We start from the raw sequence: 25724 nt of genomic DNA on the forward strand, positions 1-25724 counted from the left end.
GTTCCTGCATGTTTGGCCCGTTGGCCCGAATAAAGTGGACTTAGCCCCCAGCTGGATCCGCCCTTTCTTTCCTCACCAACGAGGCTTGCCTGCGCCGCCCAGGGACCCACGAAGGCACCCTCTAAACCCCATCCGGGAGCAGCGCAGGGTGCCTCCACCGACCACTCTCGCCCCAGGAAGAGCTAGCCGGGGCTAGAGAGACCAGGGATCTGGGGCAGGAGCGCGGCACAGCTAAACACTGTGTCCTCTTGTTCTGTCACTTGCTGCCTGGAGAGAGACACCAACCCCCACCTCACTACAACCACCTTTCCCGTAGTTGGAGGGAGTGACAAGGTTGTCTCTGAGTCTCCATTTCTCCAGGCTAAACAACTCCAGCTCTGTTCCTCACAGGGCTTGTGCTCCCAAGCCTTCACCAGCCTTGCTGGCCTCCTTTGGATGCGTGTGCTTGCGGGGCTTGCAGCTGGTGGCAGAGAACCAGCTTGTAGCTCCATGACAAAGACAGGAATGAATGGGATGCATAGACAGATAGATATCTGTCTATATAACTATAGTGTGTATATATTGATACAAATATTTTTACTAACAGATGTGTTTTAATAGATACATATTATAGTGATAGTTTAGAAATGATCACCTTATCTTAAAAAAAGAAGTAGCAAGTATAGGATGTCACTATTATGCCACAGTTATTTGTGGCTATTGTGACACATATTAATACTCTGTGGTTACTGCATTTATCAGAGGCAAGATTTTGATGATGCAGCTATATTTATAAAATATGTATTATACATACACATATTGTATTTACTACAAAACAGTAATTTAATACAATATCTTTAAAATTATCATATTATTTTATAAAAAGAAATAGCAAGTATATGATGTCACTATTATGTCAGAGTCATTTGTGGCTCTTGTGACACATATTCATACTCTGTAGTTACTGAATTTTTCGGAGGCAAGATTTTGATCGTACACTTATATGTATTCAATATGTATTATACACACACATATTATATTTACTACAAAACAGTAATTTTATACAATATGTTTAGAATTAAATGTTTATTAAATATGTGGAATGTTATAGAATGAAAAAATCATCATGATGAATATGACAGTGGAACAATATCAATTGAGTATTTAATAGATCTGTTTGGATGCGTAGTAATGCTCCATAGTTAGCGCATGCATGACGAGCAAGCAAGGATCTGCTGTGCTCTTGTTTCAATAAAAGGCAGTTTTGCAGAATCTGGAGCATGCGAGACTTTCTTGCTCTCAGCCACACCTATAGTATTGGTAAATGTCACCCGATGGGAATCTGGGCTTGTGAACAGTCTCTGCGAACGCAACCAAACTAACAGTGCTGAATTGGTTCTAATCAGCAATTAAGGCCACGTGCCCCTGACCCCCCTCTGATCCCAGAATCACAGCATGGCTCCGCTTGGAAGGGCCCCTAGACATTGTCTTGTTGCAAGCCTGCTGCCAAGGGCAGGGACACCTTGCAGCACCAGGCCACATTGCAGCAAGCCCCATGCAACCTGACCTGGAACACTGCCAGGGACTGGGCAGCCACAGCTTCCATGGGCAGCGTGGCCCAGGTTGTCACCAGCCTCAGAGGCACACTTTCTTGCACATCTCCAGCCTAACCCTGCCCTCTGTCAGTGGGAAGCTGCTGCCCCTGGTGCTGACCCTCCAGGCCCTTGTAAGCAGCCCTAGCGCAGGCCTCTGCTGGGTTTTGTGCAGGCTCTGAGAGGCTGCAGGAAGGTGCCCCAGGAGAAGCCCTTGGAGAGCGCTGGGGGCCGGGAGTGCCACCATCAGGGCAGCAAGCAGGGCCTGGCATGGCCGTCGGGGCGGGAGGGCACAGGCTGGGTGCTGAGGCCCTGCCAGCTGGAGCTGGGAGCTCAGCTGTGCGGCCCAGCAGAGAGCCACGGGCTCTCGCGGCTCTGCATCCCTCACGGCTGAGGCAGCGGCCCAGGCGCAGCTGGCCGGGGACAGGCAGCCAGCCCCGGGCCACCCTGAGGGGCAAACTGCTCTGGGGCCAGAGTCTTTGGTGGCTGTGAGAAGCGTGGCCAGCCTGCCTTGGGCCCCTAGGGTGCTGACAAGTGTGCAGAGGAAAGCGCCAGCCCAGGAAGAAGCAACAACCAATAGCCCCCCCTGCATGGCCATAGTAATACTGGTGTCTTACGCTGGCTGTCTCTCCTTCCATGGGGAAATAGCAGAGGGGATCTCTATGAATAATAAGCACCTTTCAGAACCGATAAAGCTTCACCAGTGTTGGATGGGTATTGCACAGCTTTGGTTCTTGCAAAATTACCGGGAAAAAGGGACAGCAGGGGTAGGTAGGCCAACACAGGCACAGCTGAGAACAGAGGACAAGTTTCTGGCCCAAAATCTTTCTTCAGGTCTGACATGTATGAAATAGATTTTTTTCAGAGAGTAATTAGATAGGTAGGAATCAAAGCACCCTGAAAGTAAAGGCAGCAACTGATTTCCACAAAGAAGGGCCAGTAGGGAAAGGTAGGATGAGAGGAAGAATTAAAAAATGCTGCAGCTTTGCATAGAAAACAATCTCTTAACGGGGCTTCTTAGGAGTGTAAGAGGCTGGGCCTTTCACTCCTTTTTTTGTTCTCTCTATCTCATTGTCTCTTTTTTGGTCATATCTGCATGTCCTTTTGTTCTGCTGATTGTCTTTCCATACTGTTTCTGCCTACTCTCACCTTCCGCAATTCCACCAGTGTCACAAGTGTTACAAGTGCTAGCAAGCAGATCCATTAATGAATTCTATTCGCCCAGGGAAGAAACAATATGACCAGAGGAAAGTTTCTCCAGCTGTGCCACAGGAGATTTAGATTGGATCTGCAGGAAATATTCCTTCAACAAAACGGATATCAAGCTTGGGAACAGGCTGCCTAGGACAACGGCTGAGTCACCACCCTCAGAAAGCTTTAGAAGTCCTGGGCATGTGGCATTTGGAGACCTGGCTGATTGGTGGAGTAGAACTGTATGATCTTCAAGGACTTTTTCAACCTCGGAGATGCAGAGATTTAAGGGTAATTCAACCAGGGTGGAGTCAAGGCTTAGACGCAGTGATCCCAAGGGTGCCTTCCACCATGGATATCTGTGAGACTGCCGATGGAGGCAGCTGGTAAGAAAGACCAAAGAAAGACCAAGGGAAGCTCTTTGAAGAAGGTTCACTCAAAAGCAGCCTTAACCATTACACCAGGGCTACTTAGAGGGGCTGAGCTGGGCTGGGGACAAAGCATCGAGTTGGCTGGGTTGTGATGTGCTGTGGCAGTTGTGACATTGTGGGGGACGTGTCACAGTGGGGGCAGGTACAAAAAGGCCCCAGCAGGTAACAGTGGCCCCGGATTCCTTGGGCAAGCGGTGAGTGCACACGCGTGGCAGGGAGGCCGTGCTGGGGACAAGGGGCGGGATTAGAAACGCTGCACCCCTGGCTGGTTTCTCCCTCTGCATGGAGGGAGAGCCCCTCATGGCAGAGCCTTGGCCACGGTACAGTGCTGCTGCTGCTGCTGCTGCTGCTGGGCCAGTGGGACAGGCCTTCCTGCCCCCAGCTGTCTGGGGCCCTGTTCTTGCTGCCCTCCGATCACTGGGATTCGTGTCCCTGCTGCTCCCACTGGCAGCCGCCTCCCTCCCCACTCCCCATCAAGGCCTTCTCTCCATCCTCCTGCAGACCATGGATTTCTGCGTGTTGTGGTTCCTGCTCTTGCTGCGTGTAGTCCAGTACCCGCAGCCCGTGGGTGATGTTTTGGATGAGGTGATGCATCGGGAAATGGAGCTGCGTGCAAAGTTCCAGGAAGAGGAGAGGATTCGGCTGGAGCGGGAGGTGGAGCAGCTGGCGCTGATGCAGAGTGGCGCATCCTGGAGAGACCTGCTCTGGTCTGCCTTGCAGCCCTGGCAGGTCTGGGCATTTGCTGGGCTCTTGGTTCTTCTCTTGGCAGCATGGTTTATGCGGAGGACAAGAAGTCGTGGGGCAGAGTTCGGTGGCAAGGAGGAGACGGAACAGGAGAAGGAGGTAGAGGGCGAGACATGCGTGTATGATGTGAGATGGCTTCTAGAGGAGCACATACAGGGGCCTGTAGAGGACCTGCAGACAGGCTGCAACAGGACGGTGGCCCTGATAGACAATTTCACAACTTTCCTCGGGCGTGCCTTGAGTGGGACTTTCTACCCGGTGCTGCAACAAGCCATTGGTTTTGGCAGTGCCTTTGAAGGTTGGGCCGCCCGTGAGGAGGAAGTTGTGTACCGGGTGCTTGTACCCCTGACTCCTCCCCAAGGCCACATCTTCCACCTGGAGCGTGACACTGACCAGCAGAAGCCTGGCAGGAATTTCCGTGTCCTTGTGGAGCTGGAGTGCAGCTGCCCCAGGGATTACCAGGGCACGAACATGCTGTGCTTCCAGCACCACCCTGACGTGATTAGTAGGAAGACTCGCCAGCCCAACCTCCTAGACACGCTGTGCACCGGCTCCTACCTCGACGTGGAGAAAACCGTCCAGTGGTTCTGCGCGCTGGTGGAAGAAAACTGGCGTCTTTTACCCCAGTCACGCAGTTGGCGTTTAGAGCTGCTGCCCTCCAAACGCTCTTGCAAGCTCAGGCTGAGCAACAGCCAAGAAAGCTTCCAGGTTAAGGTGCTGTTTGGGGTGCAGCAACACGCCTCAGACATCTTTATCAGCAGCCAGCATCGAGGGGCCCACACCCCAAGCACAACGTGGCCCGAGACCTACAGCGTGGCAGAGACAAAGTTCTTGAGGCGCATGGCCAGGCCGGCTCCCCAGGACGACTCACACCTTAAATGCCTGCAGCTCCTTGCCCGTGTTCTTGCGCGCAAGGCCCTTTCCATCCCTTCCATCAAGACCAATGTCACGCGCCTGCTGAGCACCGTACCGGCGTCGCAGAGGCACAGGAGACATTTTCTGCTGCAACTGTCGGATGCTCTGGAGCAGCTGCACTTATCTCTGGAAGGCAAACCCCTGGAGCATTTCACAGTGGGCAACCAGAGGCTTCCGGAGGAGTTCCGCTTGCCCCCAGATACACAAAGGGCTAGGCCATCCAACCTGTTCCACGGCCTGCCACAGGATCTGGCTGCCCACCCCTAGGCCTTGATCTGTGCCGTCGCCTGGCAAGAGTGCCGGCCTCTGGCCGCTGCTAGCGGGGCACGTAGAATCACAGCATTAGAGAATCACAGAATCACTAGGTTGGAAGGGACATTTAAGACCATCGAGTCCAACCCATGGCCTAACACCACCTTAGCTATTACCATGACCCTGCGTGCCATATCCAACCTTTTTTTAAACACATCCAGGGATGGTGACTCCACCAGTTCCCCCAGGCAAACCATTCCAGTACTTTACCACTCTTCCAGGAAGAATATTTTTCCTAACGTCCAACCTAAATTCCCCTTGGCACAGCTATGTGGAGTTGTGCAATTTATATGTTTTAATATTTCTGTATTATCCATTGGTTTGCCCCTGTACACCCCTATTATCACTTGGTTTGTTCCCTGTTTTCCCGCCTGGTCCTCCCTTCCCGCCTTTCCAGTATTTGTCCATCATCCTGGAAAGTGCAAAGTCATTCCCCTGTCTCCTCCCAGGTGCCTTGCCCGTCACTCGGTGTTCCTTCCCCTCCACCTAGAAGCTTCTGCTCAGGGCACCGAGTGATTGGACGAGGGCCTGGGGCCCCTCCCATATCCTCCCCCCATTGGACCAAGTCAGATCACCCCATCCTGGAGCCACTCCCTTCCCCTCACCTCATTGGATCACCAATATCCCTCCCTAAAGGTTTACCCCTCCCCAAAGGTTTATAGCCCAGTGTCAGACCCCTCTCGGGGTTCCAGTTGGCTGGCACTGTTCCTGCATGTTTGGCCCGTTGGCCCGAATAAAGTGGACTTAGCCCCCAGCTGGATCCGCCCTTTCTTTCCTCACCAACGAGGCTTGCCTGCGCCGCCCAGGGACCCACGAAGGCACCCTCTAAACCCCATCCGGGAGCAGCGCAGGGTGCCTCCACCGCCCACTCTCGCCCCAGGAAGAGCTAGCCGGGGCTAGAGAGACCAGGGATCTGGGGCAGGAGCGCGGCACAGCTAAACACTGTGTCCTCTTGTTCTGTCACTTGCTGCCTGGAGAGAGACACCAACCCCCACCTCACTACAACCACCTTTCCCGTAGTTGGAGGGAGTGACAAGGTTGTCTCTGAGTCTCCATTTCTCCAGGCTAAACAACTCCAGCTCTGTTCCTCACAGGGCTTGTGCTCCCAAGCCTTCACCAGCCTTGCTGGCCTCCTTTGGATGCGTGTGCTTGCGGGGCTTGCAGCTGGTGGCAGAGAACCAGCTTGTAGCTCCATGACAAAGACAGGAATGGATGGGATGCATAGACAGATAGATATCTGTCTATATAACTATAGTGTGTATATATTGATACAAATATTTTTACTAACAGATGTGTTTTAATAGATACATATTATAGCGATAGTTTAGAAATGATCACGTTATCTTAAAAAAAGAAATAGCAAGTATAGGATGTCACTATTATGCCACAGTTATTTGTGGCTGTTGTGACACATATTAATCCTCTGTGGTTACTGCATTTATCAGAGGCGAGATTTTGATGATGCAGATATATTTATAAAATATGTATTATACATACACATATTGTATTTACTACAAAACAGTAATTTAATACAATATCTTTAGAATTAAATGTTTATCAAATATGTGGAATGTTATATAATTAAAAAATCATCATGATGAATATGACAGTGGAACAATATCAATTGAGTATTTAATGGATCTGTTTGGATGCGTAGTAATGCTCCATAGTTAGCGCATGCATGACGAGCAAGCAAGGATCTGCTGTGCTCTTGTTTCAATAAAAGGCAGTTTTGCAGAATCTGGAGCATGCGAGACTTTCTTGCTCTCAGCCACACCTATAGTATTGGTAAATGTCACCCGATGGGAATCTGGGCTTGTGAACAGTCTCTGCGAACGCAACCAAACTAACAGTGCTGAATTGGTTCTAATCAGCAATTAAGGCCACGTGCCCCTGACCCCCCTCTGATCCCAGAATCACAGCATGGCTCCGCTTGGAAGGGCCCCTAGACATTGTCTTGTTGCAAGCCTGCTGCCAAGGGCAGGGACACCTTGCAGCACCAGGCCACATTGCAGCAAGCCCCATGCAACCTGACCTGGAACACTGCCAGGGACTGGGCAGCCACAGCTTCCATGGGCAGCGTGGCCCAGGTTGTCACCAGCCTCAGAGGCACACTTTCTTGCACATCTCCAGCCTAACCCTGCCCTCTGTCAGTGGGAAGCTGCTGCCCCTGGTGCTGACCCTCCAGGCCCTTGTAAGCAGCCCTAGCGCAGGCCTCTGCTGGGTTTTGTGCAGGCTCTGAGAGGCTGCAGGAAGGTGCCCCAGGAGAAGCCCTTGGAGAGCGCTGGGGGCCGGGAGTGCCACCATCAGGGCAGCAAGCAGGGCCTGGCATGGCCGTCGGGGCGGGAGGGCACAGGCTGGGTGCTGAGGCCCTGCCAGCTGGAGCTGGGAGCTCAGCTGTGCGGCCCAGCAGAGAGCCACGGGCTCTCGCGGCTCTGCATCCCTCACGGCTGAGGCAGCGGCCCAGGCGCAGCTGGCCGGGGACAGGCAGCCAGCCCCGGGCCACCCTGAGGGGCAAACTGCTCTGGGGCCAGAGTCTTTGGTGGCTGTGAGAAGCGTGGCCAGCCTGCCTTGGGCCCCTAGGGTGCTGACAAGTGTGCAGAGGAAAGTGCCAGCCCAGCAAGAAGCAACAACCAATAGCCCCCCCTGCATGGCCATAGTAATACTGGTGTCTTATGCTGGCTGTCTCTCCTTCCATGGGGAAATAGCAGAGGGGATCTCTATGAATAATAAGCACCTTTCAGAACCGATAAAGCTTCACCAGTGTTGGATGGGTATTGCACAGCTTTGGTTCTTGCAAAATTACCGGGAAAAAGGGACAGCAGGGGTAGGTAGGCCAACACAGGCACAGCTGAGAACGGAGGACAAGTTTCTGGCCCAAAATCTTTCTTCAGGTCTGACATGTATGAAATAGATTTTTTTCAGAGAGTAATTAGATAGGTAGGAATCAAAGCACCCTGAAAGTAAAGGCAGCAACTGATTTCCACAAAGAAGGGCCAGTAGGGAAAGGTAGGATGAGAGGAAGAATTAAAAAACGCTGCAGCTTTGCATAGAAAACAATCTCTTAACGGGGCTTCTTAGGAGTGTAAGAGGCTGGGCCTTTCACTCCTTTTTTTGTTCTCTCTATCTCATTGTCTCTTTTTTGGTCATATCTGCATGTCCTTTTGTTCTGCTGATTGTCTTTCCATACTGTTTCTGCCTACTCTCACCTTCCGCAATTCCACCAGTGTCACAAGTGTTACAAGTGCTAGCAAGCAGATCCATTAATGAATTCTATTCGCCCAGGGAAGAAACAATATGACCAGAGGAAAGTTTCTCCAGCTGTGCCACAGGAGATTTAGATTGGATCTGCAGGAAATATTCCTTCAACAAAACGGATATCAAGCTTGGGAACAGGCTGCCTAGGACAACGGCTGAGTCACCACCCTCAGAAAGCTTTAGAAGTCCTGGGCATGTGGCATTTGGAGACCTGGCTGATTGGTGGAGTAGAACTGTATGATCTTCAAGGACTTTTTCAACCTCGGAGATGCAGAGATTTAAGGGTAATTCAACCAGGGTGGAGTCAAGGCTTAGACGCAGTGATCCCAAGGGTGCCTTCCACCATGGATATCTGTGAGACTGCCGATGGAGGCAGCTGGTAAGAAAGACCAAAGAAAGACCAAGGGAAGCTCTTTGAAGAAGGTTCACTCAAAAGCAGCCTTAACCATTACACCAGGGCTACTTAGAGGGGCTGAGCTGGGCTGGGGACAAAGCATCGAGTTGGCTGGGTTGTGATGTGCTCTGGCAGTTGTGACATTGTGGGGGACGTGTCACAGTGGGGGCAGGTACAAAAAGGCCCCAGCAGGTAACAGTGGCCCCGGATTCCTTGGGCAAGCGGTGAGTGCACACGCGTGGCAGGGAGGCCGTGCTGGGGACAAGGGGCGGGATTAGAAACGCTGCACCCCTGGCTGGTTTCTCCCTCTGCATGGAGGGAGAGCCCCTCATGGCAGAGCCTTGGCCACGGTACAGTGCTGCTGCTGCTGCTGCTGCTTCTGGGCCAGTGGGACAGGCCTTCCTGCCCCCAGCTGTCTGGGGCCCTGTTCTTGCTGCCCTCCGATCACTGGGATTCGTGTCCCTGCTGCTCCCACTGGCAGCCGCCTCCCTCCCCACTCCCCATCAAGGCCTTCTCTCCATCCTCCTGCAGACCATGGATTTCTGCGTGTTGTGGTTCCTGCTCTTGCTGCGTGTAGTCCAGTACCCGCAGCCCGTGGGTGATGTTTTGGATGAGGTGATGCATCGGGAAATGGAGCTGCGTGCAAAGTTCCAGGAAGAGGAGAGGATTCGGCTGGAGCGGGAGGTGGAGCTGCTGGCGCTGATGCAGAGTGGCGCATCCTGGAGAGACCTGCTCTGGTCTGCCTTGCAGCCCTGGCAGGTCTGGGCATTTGCTGGGCTCTTGGTTCTTCTCTTGGCAGCATGGTTTATGCGGAGGACAAGAAGTCGTGGGGCAGAGTTCGGTGGCAAGGAGGAGACGGAACAGGAGAAGGAGGTAGAGGGCGAGACATGCGTGTATGATGTGAGATGGCTTCTAGAGGAGCACATACAGGGGCCTGTAGAGGACCTGCAGACAGGCTGCAACAGGACGGTGGCCCTGATAGACAATTTCACAACTTTCCTCGGGCGTGCCTTGAGTGGGACTTTCTACCCGGTGCTGCAACAAGCCATTGGTTTTGGCAGTGCCTTTGAAGGTTGGGCCGCCCGTGAGGAGGAAGTTGTGTACCGGGTGCTTGTACCCCTGACTCCTCCCCAAGGCCACATCTTCCACCTGGAGCGTGACACTGACCAGCAGAAGCCTGGCAGGAATTTCCGTGTCCTTGTGGAGCTGGAGTGCAGCTGCCCCAGGGATTACCAGGGCACGAACATGCTGTGCTTCCAGCACCACCCTGACGTGATTAGGAGGAGGACTCGCCAGCCCAACCTCCTAGACACGCTGTGCACCGGCTCCTACCTCGACGTGGAGAAAACCGTCCAGTGGTTCTGCGCGCTGGTGGAAGAAAACTGGCGTCTTTTACCCCAGTCACGCAGTTGGCGTTTAGAGCTGCTGCCCTCCAAACGCTCTTGCAAGCTCAGGCTGAGCAACAGCCAAGAAAGCTTCCAGGTTAAGGTGCTGTTTGGGGTGCAGCAACACGCCTCAGACATCTTTATCAGCAGCCAGCATCGAGGGGCCCACACCCCAAGCACAACGTGGCCCGAGACCTACAGCGTGGCAGAGACAAAGTTCTTGAGGCGCATGGCCAGGCCGGCTCCCCAGGACGACTCACACCTTAAATGCCTGCAGCTCCTTGCCTGCGTTCTTGCGCGCAAGGCCCTTTCCATCCCTTCCATCAAGACCAATGTCACGCGCCTGCTGAGCACCGTACCGGCGTCGCAGAGGCACAGGAGACATTTTCTGCTGCAACTGTCGGATGCTCTGGAGCAGCTGCACTTATCTCTGGAAGGCAAACCCCTGGAGCATTTCACAGTGGGCAACCAGAGGCTTCCGGAGGAGTTCCGCTTGCCCCCAGATACACAAAGGGCTAGGCCATCCAACCTGTTCCACGGCCTGCCACAGGATCTGGCTGCCCACCCCTAGGCCTTGATCTGTGCCGTCGCCTGGCAAGAGTGCCGGCCTCTGGCCGCTGCTAGCGGGGCACGTAGAATCACAGCATTAGAGAATCACAGAATCACTAGGTTGGAAGGGACATTTAAGACCATCGAGTCCAACCCATGGCCTAACACCACCTTAGCTATTACCATGACCCTGCGTGCCATATCCAACCTTTTTTTAAACACATCCAGGGATGGTGACTCCACCAGTTCCCCCAGGCAAACCATTCCAGTACTTTACCACTCTTCCAGGAAGAATATTTTTCCTAACGTCCAACCTAAATTCCCCTTGGCACAGCTATGTGGAGTTGTGCAATTTATATGTTTTAATATTTCTGTATTATCCATTGGTTTGCCCCTGTACACCCCTATTATCACTTGGTTTGTTCCCTGTTTTCCCGCCTGGTCCTCCCTTCCCGCCTTTCCAGTATTTGTCCATCATCCTGGAAAGTGCAAAGTCATTCCCCTGTCTCCTCCCAGGTGCCTTGCCCGTCACTCGGTGTTCCTTCCCCTCCACCTAGAAGCTTCTGCTCAGGGCACCGAGTGATTGGACGAGGGCCTGGGGCCCCTCCCATATCCTCCCCACATTGGACCAAGTCAGATCACCCCATCCTGGAGCCACTCCCTTCCCCTCACCTCATTGGATCACCGATATCCCTCCCTAAAGGTTTACCCCTCCCCAAAGGTTTATAGCCCAGTGTCAGACCCCTCTCGGGGTTCCAGTTGGCTGGCACTGTTCCTGCATGTTTGGCCCGTTGGCCCGAATAAAGTGGACTTAGCCCCCAGCTGGATCCGCCCTTTCTTTCCTCACCAACGAGGCTTGCCTGCGCCGCCCAGGGACCCACGAAGGCACCCTCTAAACCCCATCCGGGAGCAGCGCAGGGTGCCTCCACCGACCACTCTCGCCCCAGGAAGAGCTAGCCGGGGCTAGAGAGACCAGGGATCTGGGGCAGGAGCGCGGCACAGCTAAACACTGTGTCCTCTTGTTCTGTCACTTGCTGCCTGGAGAGAGACACCAACCCCCACCTCACTACAACCACCTTTCCCGTAGTTGGAGGGAGTGACAAGGTTGTCTCTGAGTCTCCATTTCTCCAGGCTAAACAACTCCAGCTCTGTTCCTCACAGGGCTTGTGCTCCCAAGCCTTCACCAGCCTTGCTGGCCTCCTTTGGATGCGTGTGCTTGCGGGGCTTGCAGCTGGTGGCAGAGAACCAGCTTGTAGCTCCATGACAAAGACAGGAATGAATGGGATGCATAGACAGATAGATATCTGTCTATATAACTATAGTGTGTATATATTGATACAAATATTTTTACTAACAGATGTGTTTTAATAGATACATATTATAGTGATAGTTTAGAAATGATCACCTTATCTTAAAAAAAGAAGTAGCAAGTATAGGATGTCACTATTATGCCACAGTTATTTGTGGCTATTGTGACACATATTAATACTCTGTGGTTACTGCATTTATCAGAGGCAAGATTTTGATGATGCAGCTATATTTATAAAATATGTATTATACATACACATATTGTATTTACTACAAAACAGTAATTTAATACAATATCTTTAAAATTATCATATTATTTTATAAAAAGAAATAGCAAGTATATGATGTCACTATTATGTCAGAGTCATTTGTGGCTCTTGTGACACATATTCATACTCTGTAGTTACTGAATTTTTCGGAGGCAAGATTTTGATCGTACACTTATATGTATTCAATATGTATTATACACACACATATTATATTTACTACAAAACAGTAATTTTATACAATATGTTTAGAATTAAATGTTTATTAAATATGTGGAATGTTATAGAATGAAAAAATCATCATGATGAATATGACAGTGGAACAATATCAATTGAGTATTTAATAGATCTGTTTGGATGCGTAGTAATGCTCCATAGTTAGCGCATGCATGACGAGCAAGCAAGGATCTGCTGTGCTCTTGTTTCAATAAAAGGCACTTTTGCAGAATCTGGAGCATGCGAGACTTTCTTGATCTCAGCCACACCTATAGTATTGGTAAATGTCACCCGATGGGAATCTGGGCTTGTGAACAGTCTCTGCGAACGCAACCAAACTAACAGTGCTGAATTGGTTCTAATCAGCAATTAAGGCCACGTGCCCCTGACCCCCCTCTGATCCCAGAATCACAGCATGGCTCCGCTTGGAAGGGCCCCTAGACATTGTCTTGTTGCAAGCCTGCTGCCAAGGGCAGGGACACCTTGCAGCACCAGGCCACATTGCAGCAAGCCCCATGCAACCTGACCTGGAACACTGCCAGGGACTGGGCAGCCACAGCTTCCATGGGCAGCGTGGCCCAGGTTGTCACCAGCCTCAGAGGCACACTTTCTTGCACATCTCCAGCCTAACCCTGCCCTCTGTCAGTGGGAAGCCGCTGCCCCTGGTGCTGACCCTCCAGGCCCTTGTAAGCAGCCCTAGCGCAGGCCTCTGCTGGGTTTTGTGCAGGCTCTGAGAGGCTGCAGGAAGGTGCCCCAGGAGAAGCCCTTGGAGAGCGCTGGGGGCCGGGAGTGCCACCATCAGGGCAGCAAGCAGGGCCTGGCATGGCCGTCGGGGCGGGAGGGCACAGGCTGGGTGCTGAGGCCCTGCCAGCTGGAGCTGGGAGCTCAGCTGTGCGGCCCAGCAGAGAGCCACGGGCTCTCGCGGCTCTGCATCCCTCACGGCTGAGGCAGCGGCCCAGGCGCAGCTGGCCGGGGACAGGCAGCCAGCCCCGGGCCACCCTGAGGGGCAAACTGCTCTGGGGCCAGAGTCTTTGGTGGCTGTGAGAAGCGTGGCCAGCCTGCCTTGGGCCCCTAGGGTGCTGACAAGTGTGCAGAGGAAAGCGCCAGCCCAGGAAGAAGCAACAACCAATAGCCCCCCCTGCATGGCCATAGTAATACTGGTGTCTTACGCTGGCTGTCTCTCCTTCCATGGGGAAATAGCAGAGGGGATCTCTATGAATAATAAGCACCTTTCAGAACCGATAAAGCTTCACCAGTGTTGGATGGGTATTGCACAGCTTTGGTTCTTGCAAAATTACCGGGAAAAAGGGACAGCAGGGGTAGGTAGGCCAACACAGGCACAGCTGAGAACAGAGGACAAGTTTCTGGCCCAAAATCTTTCTTCAGGTCTGACATGTATGAAATAGATTTTTTTCAGAGAGTAATTAGATAGGTAGGAATCAAAGCACCCTGAAAGTAAAGGCAGCAACTGATTTCCACAAAGAAGGGCCAGTAGGGAAAGGTAGGATGAGAGGAAGAATTAAAAAATGCTGCAGCTTTGCATAGAAAACAATCTCTTAACGGGGCTTCTTAGGAGTGTAAGAGGCTGGGCCTTTCACTCCTTTTTTTGTTCTCTCTATCTCATTGTCTCTTTTTTGGTCATATCTGCATGTCCTTTTGTTCTGCTGATTGTCTTTCCATACTGTTTCTGCCTACTCTCACCTTCCGCAATTCCACCAGTGTCACAAGTGTTACAAGTGCTAGCAAGCAGATCCATTAATGAATTCTATTCGCCCAGGGAAGAAACAATATGACCAGAGGAAAGTTTCTCCAGCTGTGCCACAGGAGATTTAGATTGGATCTGCAGGAAATATTCCTTCAACAAAACGGATATCAAGCTTGGGAACAGGCTGCCTAGGACAACGGCTGAGTCACCACCCTCAGAAAGCTTTAGAAGTCCTGGGCATGTGGCATTTGGAGACCTGGCTGATTGGTGGAGTAGAACTGTATGATCTTCAAGGACTTTTTCAACCTCGGAGATGCAGAGATTTAAGGGTAATTCAACCAGGGTGGAGTCAAGGCTTAGACGCAGTGATCCCAAGGGTGCCTTCCACCATGGATATCTGTGAGACTGCCGATGGAGGCAGCTGGTAAGAAAGACCAAAGAAAGACCAAGGGAAGCTCTTTGAAGAAGGTTCACTCAAAAGCAGCCTTAACCATTACACCAGGGCTACTTAGAGGGGCTGAGCTGGGCTGGGGACAAAGCATCGAGTTGGCTGGGTTGTGATGTGCTGTGGCAGTTGTGACATCGTGGGGGACGTGTCACAGTGGGGGCAGGTACAAAAAGGCCCCAGCAGGTAACAGTGGCCCCGGATTCCTTGGGCAAGCGGTGAGTGCACACGCGTGGCAGGGAGGCCGTGCTGGGGACAAGGGGCGGGATTAGAAACGCTGCACCCCTGGCTGGTTTCTCCCTCTGCATGGAGGGAGAGCCCCTCATGGCAGAGCCTTGGCCACGGTACAGTGCTGCTGCTGCTGCTGCTGCTGCTGGGCCAGTGGGACAGGCCTTCCTGCCCCCAGCTGTCTGGGGCCCTGTTCTTGCTGCCCTCCGATCACTGGGATTCGTGTCCCTGCTGCTCCCACTGGCAGCCGCCTCCCTCCCCACTCCCCATCAAGGCCTTCTCTCCATCCTCCTGCAGACCATGGATTTCTGCGTGTTGTGGTTCCTGCTCTTGCTGCGTGTAGTCCAGTACCCGCAGCCCGTGGGTGATGTTTTGGATGAGGTGATGCATCGGGAAATGGAGCTGCGTGCAAAGTTCCAGGAAGAGGAGAGGATTCGGCTGGAGCGGGAGGTGGAGCTGCTGGCGCTGATGCAGAGTGGCGCATCCTGGAGAGACCTGCTCTGGTCTGCCTTGCAGCCCTGGCAGGTCTGGGCATTTGCTGGGCTCTTGGTTCTTCTCTTGGCAGCATGGTTTATGCGGAGGACAAGAAGTCGTGGGGCAGAGTTCGGTGGCAAGGAGGAGACGGAACAGGAGAAGGAGGTAGAGGGCGAGACATGCGTGTATGATGTGAGATGGCTTCTAGAGGAGCACATACAGGGGCCTGTAGAGGACCTGCAGACAGGCTGCAACAGGACGGTGGCCCTGATAGACAATTTCACAACTTTCCTCGGGCGTGCCTTGAGTGGGACTTTCTACCCGGTGCTGCAACAAGCCATTGGTTTTGGCAGTGCCTTTGAAGGTTGGGCCGCCCGTGAGGAGGAAGTTGTGTACCGGGTGCTTGTACCCCTGACTCCTCCCCAAGGCCACATCTTCCACCTGGAGCGTGACACTGACCAGCAGAAGCCTGGCAGGAATTTCCGTGTCCTTGTGGAGCTGGAGTGCAGCTGCCCCAGGGATTACCAGGGCACGAACATGCTGTGCTTCCAGCACCACCCTGACGTGATTAGTAGGAAGACTCGCCAGCCCAACCTCCTAGACACGCTGTGCACCGGCTCCTACCTCGACGTGGAGAAAACCGTCCAGTGGTTCTGCGCGCTGGTGGAAGAAAACTGGCGTCTTTTACCCCAGTCACGCAGTTGGCGTTTAGAGCTGCTGCCCTCCAAACGCTCTTGCAAGCTCAGGCTGAGCAACAGCCAAGAAAGCTTCCAGGTTAAGGTGCTGTTTGGGGTGCAGCAACACGCCTCAGACATCTTTATCAGCAGCCAGCATCGAGGGGCCCACACCCCAAGCACAACGTGGCCCGAGACCTACAGCGTGGCAGAGACAAAGTTCTTGAGGCGCATGGCCAGGCCGGCTCCCCAGGACGACTCACACCTTAAATGCCTGCAGCTCCTTGCCCGTGTTCTTGCGCGCAAGGCCCTTTCCATCCCTTCCATCAAGACCAATGTCACGCGCCTGCTGAGCACCGTACCGGCGTCGCAGAGGCACAGGAGACATTTTCTGCTGCAACTGTCGGATGCTCTGGAGCAGCTGCACTTATCTCTGGAAGGCAAACCCCTGGAGCATTTCACAGTGGGCAACCAGAGGCTTCCGGAGGAGTTCCGCTTGCCCCCAGATACACAAAGGGCTAGGCCATCCAACCTGTTCCACGGCCTGCCACAGGATCTGGCTGCCCACCCCTAGGCCTTGATCTGTGCCGTCGCCTGGCAAGAGTGCCGGCCTCTGGCCGCTGCTAGCGGGGCACGTAGAATCACAGCATTAGAGAATCACAGAATCACTAGGTTGGAAGGGACATTTAAGACCATCGAGTCCAACCCATGGCCTAACACCACCTTAGCTATTACCATGACCCTGCGTGCCATATCCAACCTTTTTTTAAACACATCCAGGGATGGTGACTCCACCAGTTCCCCCAGGCAAACCATTCCAGTACTTTACCACTCTTCCAGGAAGAATATTTTTCCTAACGTCCAACCTAAATTCCCCTTGGCACAGCTATGTGGAGTTGTGCAATTTATATGTTTTAATATTTCTGTATTATCCATTGGTTTGCCCCTGTACACCCCTATTATCACTTGGTTTGTTCCCTGTTTTCCCGCCTGGTCCTCCCTTCCCGCCTTTCCAGTATTTGTCCATCATCCTGGAAAGTGCAAAGTCATTCCCCTGTCTCCTCCCAGGTGCCTTGCCCGTCACTCGGTGTTCCTTCCCCTCCACCTAGAAGCTTCTGCTCAGGGCACCGAGTGATTGGACGAGGGCCTGGGGCCCCTCCCATATCCTCCCCCCATTGGACCAAGTCAGATCACCCCATCCTGGAGCCACTCCCTTCCCCTCACCTCATTGGATCACCAATATCCCTCCCTAAAGGTTTACCCCTCCCCAAAGGTTTATAGCCCAGTGTCAGACCCCTCTCGGGGTTCCAGTTGGCTGGCACTGTTCCTGCATGTTTGGCCCGTTGGCCCGAATAAAGTGGACTTAGCCCCCAGCTGGATCCGCCCTTTCTTTCCTCACCAACGAGGCTTGCCTGCGCCGCCCAGGGACCCACGAAGGCACCCTCTAAGCCCCATCCGGGAGCAGCGCAGGGTGCCTCCACCGCCCACTCTCGCCCCAGGAAGAGCTAGCCGGGGCTAGAGAGACCAGGGATCTGGGGCAGGAGCGCGGCACAGCTAAACACTGTGTCCTCTTGTTCTGTCACTTGCTGCCTGGAGAGAGACACCAACCCCCACCTCACTACAACCACCTTTCCCGTAGTTGGAGGGAGTGACAAGGTTGTCTCTGAGTCTCCATTTCTCCAGGCTAAACAACTCCAGCTCTGTTCCTCACAGGGCTTGTGCTCCCAAGCCTTCACCAGCCTTGCTGGCCTCCTTTGGATGCGTGTGCTTGCGGGGCTTGCAGCTGGTGGCAGAGAACCAGCTTGTAGCTCCATGACAAAGACAGGAATGGATGGGATGCATAGACAGATAGATATCTGTCTATATAACTATAGTGTGTATATATTGATACAAATATTTTTACTAACAGATGTGTTTTAATAGATACATATTATAGCGATAGTTTAGAAATGATCACGTTATCTTAAAAAAAGAAATAGCAAGTATAGGATGTCACTATTATGCCACAGTTATTTGTGGCTGTTGTGACACATATTAATCCTCTGTGGTTACTGCATTTATCAGAGGCGAGATTTTGATGATGCAGATATATTTATAAAATATGTATTATACATACACATATTGTATTTACTACAAAACAGTAATTTAATACAATATCTTTAGAATTAAATGTTTATCAAATATGTGGAATGTTATATAATTAAAAAATCATCATGATGAATATGACAGTGGAACAATATCAATTGAGTATTTAATGGATCTGTTTGGATGCGTAGTAATGCTCCATAGTTAGCGCATGCATGACGAGCAAGCAAGGATCTGCTGTGCTCTTGTTTCAATAAAAGGCACTTTTGCAGAATCTGGAGCATGCGAGACTTTCTTGCTCTCAGCCACACCTATAGTATTGGTAAATGTCACCCGATGGGAATCTGGGCTTGTGAACAGTCTCTGCGAACGCAACCAAACTAACAGTGCTGAATTGGTTCTAATCAGCAATTAAGGCCACGTGCCCCTGACCCCCCTCTGATCCCAGAATCACAGCATGGCTCCGCTTGGAAGGGCCCCTAGACATTGTCTTGTTGCAAGCCTGCTGCCAAGGGCAGGGACACCTTGCAGCACCAGGCCACATTGCAGCAAGCCCCATGCAACCTGACCTGGAACACTGCCAGGGACTGGGCAGCCACAGCTTCCATGGGCAGCGTGGCCCAGGTTGTCACCAGCCTCAGAGGCACACTTTCTTGCACATCTCCAGCCTAACCCTGCCCTCTGTCAGTGGGAAGCCGCTGCCCCTGGTGCTGTCCCTCCAGGCCCTTGTAAGCAGCCCTAGCGCAGGCCTCTGCTGGGTTTTGTGCAGGCTCTGAGAGGCTGCAGGAAGGTGCCCCAGGAGAAGCCCTTGGAGAGCGCTGGGGGCCGGGAGTGCCACCATCAGGGCAGCAAGCAGGGCCTGGCATGGCCGTCGGGGCGGGAGGGCACAGGCTGGGTGCTGAGGCCCTGCCAGCTGGAGCTGGGAGCTCAGCTATGCGGCCCAGCAGAGAGCCACGGGCTCTCGCGGCTCTGCATCCCTCACGGCTGAGGCAGCGGCCCAGGCGCAGCTGGCCGGGGACAGGCAGCCAGCCCCGGGCCACCCTGAGGGGCAAACTGCTCTGGGGCCAGAGTCTTTGGTGGCTGTGAGAAGCGTGGCCAGCCTGCCTTGGGCCCCTAGGGTGCTGACAAGTGTGCAGAGGAAAGCGCCAGCCCAGGAAGAAGCAACAACCAATAGCCCCCCCTGCATGGCCATAGTAATACTGGTGTCTTACGCTGGCTGTCTCTCCTTCCATGGGGAAATAGCAGAGGGGATCTCTATGAATAATAAGCACCTTTCAGAACCGATAAAGCTTCACCAGTGTTGGATGGGTATTGCACAGCTTTGGTTCTTGCAAAATTACCGGGAAAAAGGGACAGCAGGGGTAGGTAGGCCAACACAGGCACAGCTGAGAACGGAGGACAAGTTTCTGGCCCAAAATCTTTCTTCAGGTCTGACATGTATGAAATAGATTTTTTTCAGAGAGTAATTAGATAGGTAGGAATCAAAGCACCCTGAAAGTAAAGGCAGCAACTGATTTCCACAAAGAAGGGCCAGTAGGGAAAGGTAGGATGAGAGGAAGAATTAAAAAACGCTGCAGCTTTGCATAGAAAACAATCTCTTAATGGGGCTTCTTAGGAGTGTAAGAGGCTGGGCCTTTCACTCCTTTTTTTGTTCTCTCTATCTCATTGTCTCTTTTTTGGTCATATCTGCATGTCCTTTTGTTCTGCTGATTGTCTTTCCATACTGTTTCTGCCTACTCTCACCTTCCGCAATTCCACCAGTGTCACAAGTGTTACAAGTGCTAGCAAGCAGATCCATTAATGAATTCTATTCGCCCAGGGAAGAAACAGTATGACCAGAGGAAAGTTTCTCCAGCTGTGCCACAGGAGATTTAGATTGGATCTGCAGGAAATATTCCTTCAACAAAACGGATATCAAGCTTGGGAACAGGCTGCCCAGGACAACGGCTGAGTCACCACCCTCAGAAAGCTTTAGAAGTCCTGGGCATGTGGCATTTGGAGACCTGGCTGATTGGTGGAGTAGGCAGTGTTAAGTTTGTAGTAGAACTGTATGATCTTCAAGGACTTTTTCAACCTCGGAGATGCAGAGATTTAAGGGTAATTCAACCAGGGTGGAGTCAAGGCTTAGACGCAGTGATCCCAAGGGTGCCTTCCACCACGGATATCTGTGAGACTGCCGATGGAGGCAGCTGGTAAGAAAGACCAAAGAAAGACCAAGGGAAGCTCTTTGAAGAAGGTTCACTCAAAAGCAGCCTTAACCATTACACCAGGGCTACTTGGAGGCGCTGAGCTGGGCTGGGGACAAAGAATCGACTTGGCTGGGTTGTGATGTGCTGTGGCAGTTGTGACATCGTGGGGGACGTGTCACAGTGGGGGCAGGTACAAAAAGGCCCCAGCAGGTAACAGTGGCCCTGGATTCCTTGGGCAAGCGGTGAGTGCACATGCGTGGCAGGGAGGCCGTGCTGGGGACAAGGGGCGGGGTTAGAAACGCTGCACCCCTGGCTGGGTTCTCCCTCTGCATGGAGGGAGAGCCCCTCATGGCAGAGCCTTGGCCACGGTACAGTGCTGCTGCTGCTGCTGCTGCTGGGCCAGTGGGACAGGCCTTCCTGCCCCCAGCTGTCTGGGGCCCTGTTCTTGCTGCCCACCGATCACTGGGATTCGTGTCCCTGCTACTCCCACTGGCAGCTGCCTGCCTCCCCACTCCCCATCAAGGCCTTCTCTCCATCCTCCTGCAGACCATGGATTTCTGCGTGTTGTGGCTCCTGCTCTTGCTGCGTGTAGTCCAGTACCCGCAGCCCGTGGGTGATGTTTTGGATGAGGTGACGCATCGGGAAATGGAGCTGCGTGCAAAGTTCCAGGAAGAGGAGAGGATTCGGCTGGAGCGGGAGGTGGAGCTGCTGGCGCTGATGCAGAGTGGCGCATCCTGGAGAGACCTGCTCTGGTCTGCCTTGCAGCCCTGGCAGGTCTGGGCATTTGCTGGGCTCTTGGTTCTTCTCTTGGCAGCATGGTTTATGCGGAGGACAAGAAGTCGTGGGGCAGAGTTCGGTGGCAAGGAGGAGACGGAACAGGAGAAGGAGGTAGAGGACGAGACATGCGTGTATGATGTGAGATGGCTTCTAGAGGAGCACATACAGGGGCCTGTAGAGGACCTGCAGACAGGCTGCAACAGGACGGTGGCCCTGATAGACAATTTCACAACTTTCCTCGGGCGTGCCTTGAGTGGGACTTTCTACCCGGTGCTGCAACAAGCCATTGGTTTTGGCAGTGCCTTTGAAGGTTGGGCCGCCCGTGAGGAGGAAGTTGTGTACCGGGTGCTTGTACCCCTGACTCCTCCCCAAGGCCACATCTTCCACCTGGAGCGTGACACTGACCAGCAGAAGCCTGGCAGGAATTTCCGTGTCCTTGTGGAGCTGGAGTGCAGCTGCCCCAGGGATTACCAGGGCACGAACATGCTGTGCTTCCAGCACCACCCTGACGTGATTAGGAGGAGGACTCGCCAGCCCAACCTCCTAGACACGCTGTGCACCGGCTCCTACCTCGACGTGGAGAAAACTGTCCAGTGGTTCTGCGCGCTGGTGGAAGAAAACTGGCGTCTTTTGCCCCAGTCACGCAGTTGGCGTTTAGAGCTGCTGCCCTCCAAACGCTCTTGCAAGCTCAGGCTGAGCAACAGCCAAGAAAGCTTCCAGGTTAAGGTGCTGTTTGGGGTGCAGCAACACGCCTCAGACATCTTTATCAGCAGCCAGCATCGAGGGGCCCACACCCCAAGCACAACGTGGCCCGAGACCTACAGCGTGGCAGAGACAAAGTTCTTGAGGCGCATGGCCAGGCCGGCTCCCCAGGACGACTCACACCTTAAATGCCTGCAGCTCCTTGTCCGTGTTCTTGCGCGCAAGGCCCTTTCCATCCCTTCCATCAAGACCAATGTCACGCGCCTGCTGAGCACCGTACCGGCGTCGCAGAGGCACAGGAGACATTTTCTGCTGCAACTGTCGGATGCTCTGGAGCAGCTGCACTTATCTCTGGAAGGCAAACCCCTGGAGCATTTCACAGTGGGCAACCAGAGGCTTCCGGAGGAGTTCCGCTTGCCCCCAGATACACAAAGGGCTAGGCCATCCAACCTGTTCCACGGCCTGCCACAGGATCTGGCTGCCCACCCCTAGGCCTTGATCTGTGCCGTCGCCTGGCAAGAGTGCCGGCCTCTGGCCGCTGCTAGCGGGGCACGTAGAATCACAGCATTAGAGAATCACAGAATCACTAGGTTGGAAGGGACATTTAAGACCATCGAGTCCAACCCATGGCCTAACACCACCTTAGCTATTACCATGACCCTGCGTGCCATATCCAACCTTTTTTTAAACACATCCAGGGATGGTGACTCCACCAGTTCCCCCAGGCAAACCATTCCAGTACTTTACCACTCTTCCAGTAAGAATATTTTTCCGAACGTCCAACCTAAATTCCCCTTGGCACAGCTATGTGGAGTTGTGCAATTTATATGTTTTAATATTTCTGTATTATCCATTGGTTTGCCCCTGTACACCCCTATTATCACTTGGTTTGTTCCCTGTTTTCCCGCCTGGTCCTCCCTTCCCGCCTTTCCAGTATTTGTCCATCATCTTGGAAAGTGCAAAGTCATTCCCCTGTCTCCTCCCAGGTGCCTTGCCCGTCACTCGGTGTTCCTTCCCCTCCACCTAGAAGCTTCTGCTCAGGGCACCGAGTGATTGGACGAGGGCCTGGGGCCCCTCCCATATCCTCCCCCCATTGGACCAAGTCAGATCACCCCATCCTGGAGCCACTCCCTTCCCCTCACCTCATTGGATCACCAATATCCCTCCCTAAAGGTTTACCCCTCCCCAAAGGTTTATAGCCCAGTGTCAGACCCCTCTCGGGGTTCCAGTTGGCTGGCATTGTTCCTGCATGTTTGGCCCGTTGGCCCGAATAAAGTGGACTTAGCCCCCAGCTGGATCCGCCCTTTCTTTCCTCACCAACGAGGCTTGCCTGCGCCGCCCAGGGACCCACGAAGGCACCCTCTAAACCCCATCCGGGAGCAGCGCAGGGTGCCTCCACCGCCCACTCTCGCCCCAGGAACAGCTAGACGGGGCTAGAGAGACCAGGGATCTGGGGCAGGAGTGCGGCACAGCTAAACACTGTGTCCTCTTGTTCTGTCACTTGCTGCCTGGAGAGAGACACCAACCCCCACCTCACTACAACCACCTTTCCCGTAGTTGGAGGGAGTGACAAGGTTGTCTCTGAGTCTCCATTTCTCCAGGCTAAACAACTCCAGCTCTGTTCCTCACAGGGCTTGTGCTCCCAAGCCTTCACCAGCCTTGCTGGCCTCCTTTGGATGCGTGTGCTTGCGGGGCTTGCAGCTGGTGGCAGAGAACCAGCTTGTAGCTCCATGACAAAGACAGGAATGGATGGGATGCATAGACAGATAGATATCTGTCTATATAACTATAGTGTGTATATATTGATACAAATATTTTTACTAACAGATGTGTTTTAATAGATACATATTATAGCGATAGTTTAGAAATGATCACGTTATCTTAAAAAAAGAAATAGCAAGTATAGGATGTCACTATTATGCCACAGTTATTTGTGGCTGTTGTGACACATATTAATCCTCTGTGGTTACTGCATTTATCAGAGGCGAGATTTTGATGATGCAGATATATTTATAAAATATGTATTATACATACACATATTGTATTTACTACAAAACAGTAATTTAATACAATATCTTTAAAATTATCATATTATTTTATAAAAAGAAATAGCAAGTATATGATGTCACTATTATGTCAGAGTCATTTGTGGCTCTTGTGACACCTATTCATACTCTGTAGTTACTGAATTTTTCGGAGGCAAGATTTTGATAGTACAGTTATATGTATACAATATGTATTATACACACCCATATTGTATTTACTACAAAACAGTAATTTTATACAATATGTTTAGAATTAAATGTTTATCAAATATGTGGAATGTTATAGAATGAAAAAATCATCATGATGAATATGACAGTGGAACAATATCAATTGAGTATTTAATAGATCTGTTTGGATGCGTAGTAATGCTCCATAGTTAGCGCATGCATGACGAGCAAGCAAGGATCTGCTGTGCTCTTGTTTCAATAAAAGGCAGTTTTGCAGAATCTGGAGCATGCGAGACTTTCTTGATCTCAGCCACACCTATAGTATTGGTAAATGTCACCCGATGGGAATCTGGGCTTGTGAACAGTCTCTGCAAAATCAACCAAAATAACAGTGCTGAATTGGTTCTAATCAGCAATTAAGGCCACGTGCCCCTGACCCCCCTCTGATCCCAGAATCACAGCATGGCTCCGCTTGGAAGGGTCCCTAGACATTGTCTTGTTGCAAGCCTGCTGCCAATGGCAGGGACACCTTGCAGCACCAGGCCACATTGCAGCAAGCCCCATGCAACCTGACCTGGAACACTGCCAGGGACTGGGCAGCCACAGCTTCCATGGGCAGCGTGGCCCAGGTTGTCACCAGCCTCAGAGGCACACTTTCTTGCACATCTCCAGCCTAACCCTGCCCTCTGTCAGTGGGAAGCCGCTGCCCCTGGTGCTGTCCCTCCAGGCCCTTGTAAGCAGCCCTAGCGCAGGCCTCTGCTGGGTTTTGTGCAGGCTCTGAGAGGCTGCAGGAAGGTGCCCCAGGAGAAGCCCTTGGAGAGCGCTGGGGGCCGGGAGTGCCACCATCAGGGCAGCAAGCAGGGCCTGGCATGGCTGTCGGGGCGGGAGGGCACAGGCTGGGCGCTGAGGCCCTGCCAGCTGGAGCTGGGAGCTCAGCTGTGCGGCCCAGCAGAGAGCCACGGGCTCTCGCGGCTCTGCATCCCTCACGGCTGAGGCAGCGGCCCAGGCGCAGCTGGCCGGGGACAGGCAGCCAGCCCCGGGCCACCCTGAGGGGCAAACTGCTCTGGGGCCAGAGTCTTTGGTGGCTGTGAGAAGCGTGGCCAGCCTGCCTTGGGTCCCTAGGGTGCTGACAAGTGTGCAGAGGAAAGTGCCAGCCCAGCAAGAAGCAACAACCAATAGCCCCCCCTGCATGGCCATAGTAATACTGGTGTCTTATGCTGGCTGTCTCTCCTTCCATGTGGAAATAGCAGAGGGGATCTCTATGAATAATAAGCACCTTTCAGAACCGATAAAGCTTCACCAGTGTTGGATGGGTATTGCACAGCTTTGGTTCTTGCAAAATTACCGGGAAAAAGGGACAGCAGGGGTAGGTAGGCCAACACAGGCACAGCTGAGAACGGAGGACAAGTTTCTGGCCCAAAATCTTTCTTCAGGTCTGACATGTATGAAATAGATTTTTTTCAGAGAGTAATTAGATAGGTAGGAATCAAAGCACCCTGAAAGTAAAGGCAGCAACTGATTTCCACAAAGAAGGGCCAGTAGGGAAAGGTAGGATGAGTGGAAGAATTAAAAAACGCTGCAGCTTTGCATAGAAAACAATCTCTTAACGGGGCTTCTTAGGAGTGTAAGAGGCTGGGCCTTTCACTCCTTTTTTTGTTCTCTCTATCTCATTGTCTCTTTTTTGGTCATATC

At 52.6% G+C, this 25724-nt stretch overlaps 4 protein-coding genes across 4 annotated transcripts; all 4 read left to right on the forward strand.

Moving 5' to 3' along the window:
• Nucleotides 1–1984: 1984 nt before the first annotated feature.
• Nucleotides 1985–6398, forward strand: LOC146768244 (inositol 1,4,5-trisphosphate receptor-interacting protein-like 1). The gene has a single exon (XM_085570188.1). The coding sequence runs from the start codon at nt 3476–3478 to the stop codon at nt 5117–5119; it is 1644 nt and encodes a 547-aa protein (XP_085426314.1). The 5' UTR covers nt 1985–3475; the 3' UTR covers nt 5120–6398.
• Nucleotides 6399–9350: 2952 nt separating this feature from the next.
• LOC144245939 (inositol 1,4,5-trisphosphate receptor-interacting protein-like 1) lies at nt 9351–10772 on the forward strand. The gene has a single exon (XM_077781553.2). The coding sequence runs from the start codon at nt 9351–9353 to the stop codon at nt 10770–10772; it is 1422 nt and encodes a 473-aa protein (XP_077637679.2).
• A 4446-nt stretch (nt 10773–15218) lies between these two features.
• Nucleotides 15219–17575, forward strand: LOC146768245 (inositol 1,4,5-trisphosphate receptor-interacting protein-like 1). Its single transcript, XM_085561276.1, has one exon. It carries the CDS (start codon nt 15219–15221, stop codon nt 16638–16640), a length of 1422 nt encoding a protein of 473 aa, XP_085417402.1. The 3' UTR covers nt 16641–17575.
• A 3314-nt stretch (nt 17576–20889) lies between these two features.
• Nucleotides 20890–22311, forward strand: LOC144245953 (inositol 1,4,5-trisphosphate receptor-interacting protein-like 1). Its single transcript, XM_077781650.2, has one exon. The coding sequence runs from the start codon at nt 20890–20892 to the stop codon at nt 22309–22311; it is 1422 nt and encodes a 473-aa protein (XP_077637776.2).
• The last annotated feature ends 3413 nt before the right edge of the window (nt 22312–25724 follow it).

This window comes from Lonchura striata, chromosome 2 (genome assembly GCF_050655825.1).
Source record: "Lonchura striata isolate lonStrDom1 chromosome 2, ASM5065582v1, whole genome shotgun sequence".
Taxonomy (NCBI): Eukaryota; Metazoa; Chordata; class Aves; order Passeriformes; family Estrildidae; genus Lonchura; species Lonchura striata.

Excerpts from the sequence above, each read along its gene's own strand:
- LOC144245953 (XM_077781650.2), top strand. The coding sequence starts at position 20,890 with ATGGATTTCTGCGTGTTGTGGCTCCTGCTCTTGCTGCGTGTAGTCCAG.
- LOC146768245 (XM_085561276.1), top strand. The coding sequence starts at position 15,219 with ATGGATTTCTGCGTGTTGTGGTTCCTGCTCTTGCTGCGTGTAGTCCAG.
- LOC144245939 (XM_077781553.2), top strand. The coding sequence starts at position 9,351 with ATGGATTTCTGCGTGTTGTGGTTCCTGCTCTTGCTGCGTGTAGTCCAG.
- LOC146768244 (XM_085570188.1), top strand. The coding sequence starts at position 3,476 with ATGGAGGGAGAGCCCCTCATGGCAGAGCCTTGGCCACGGTACAGTGCT.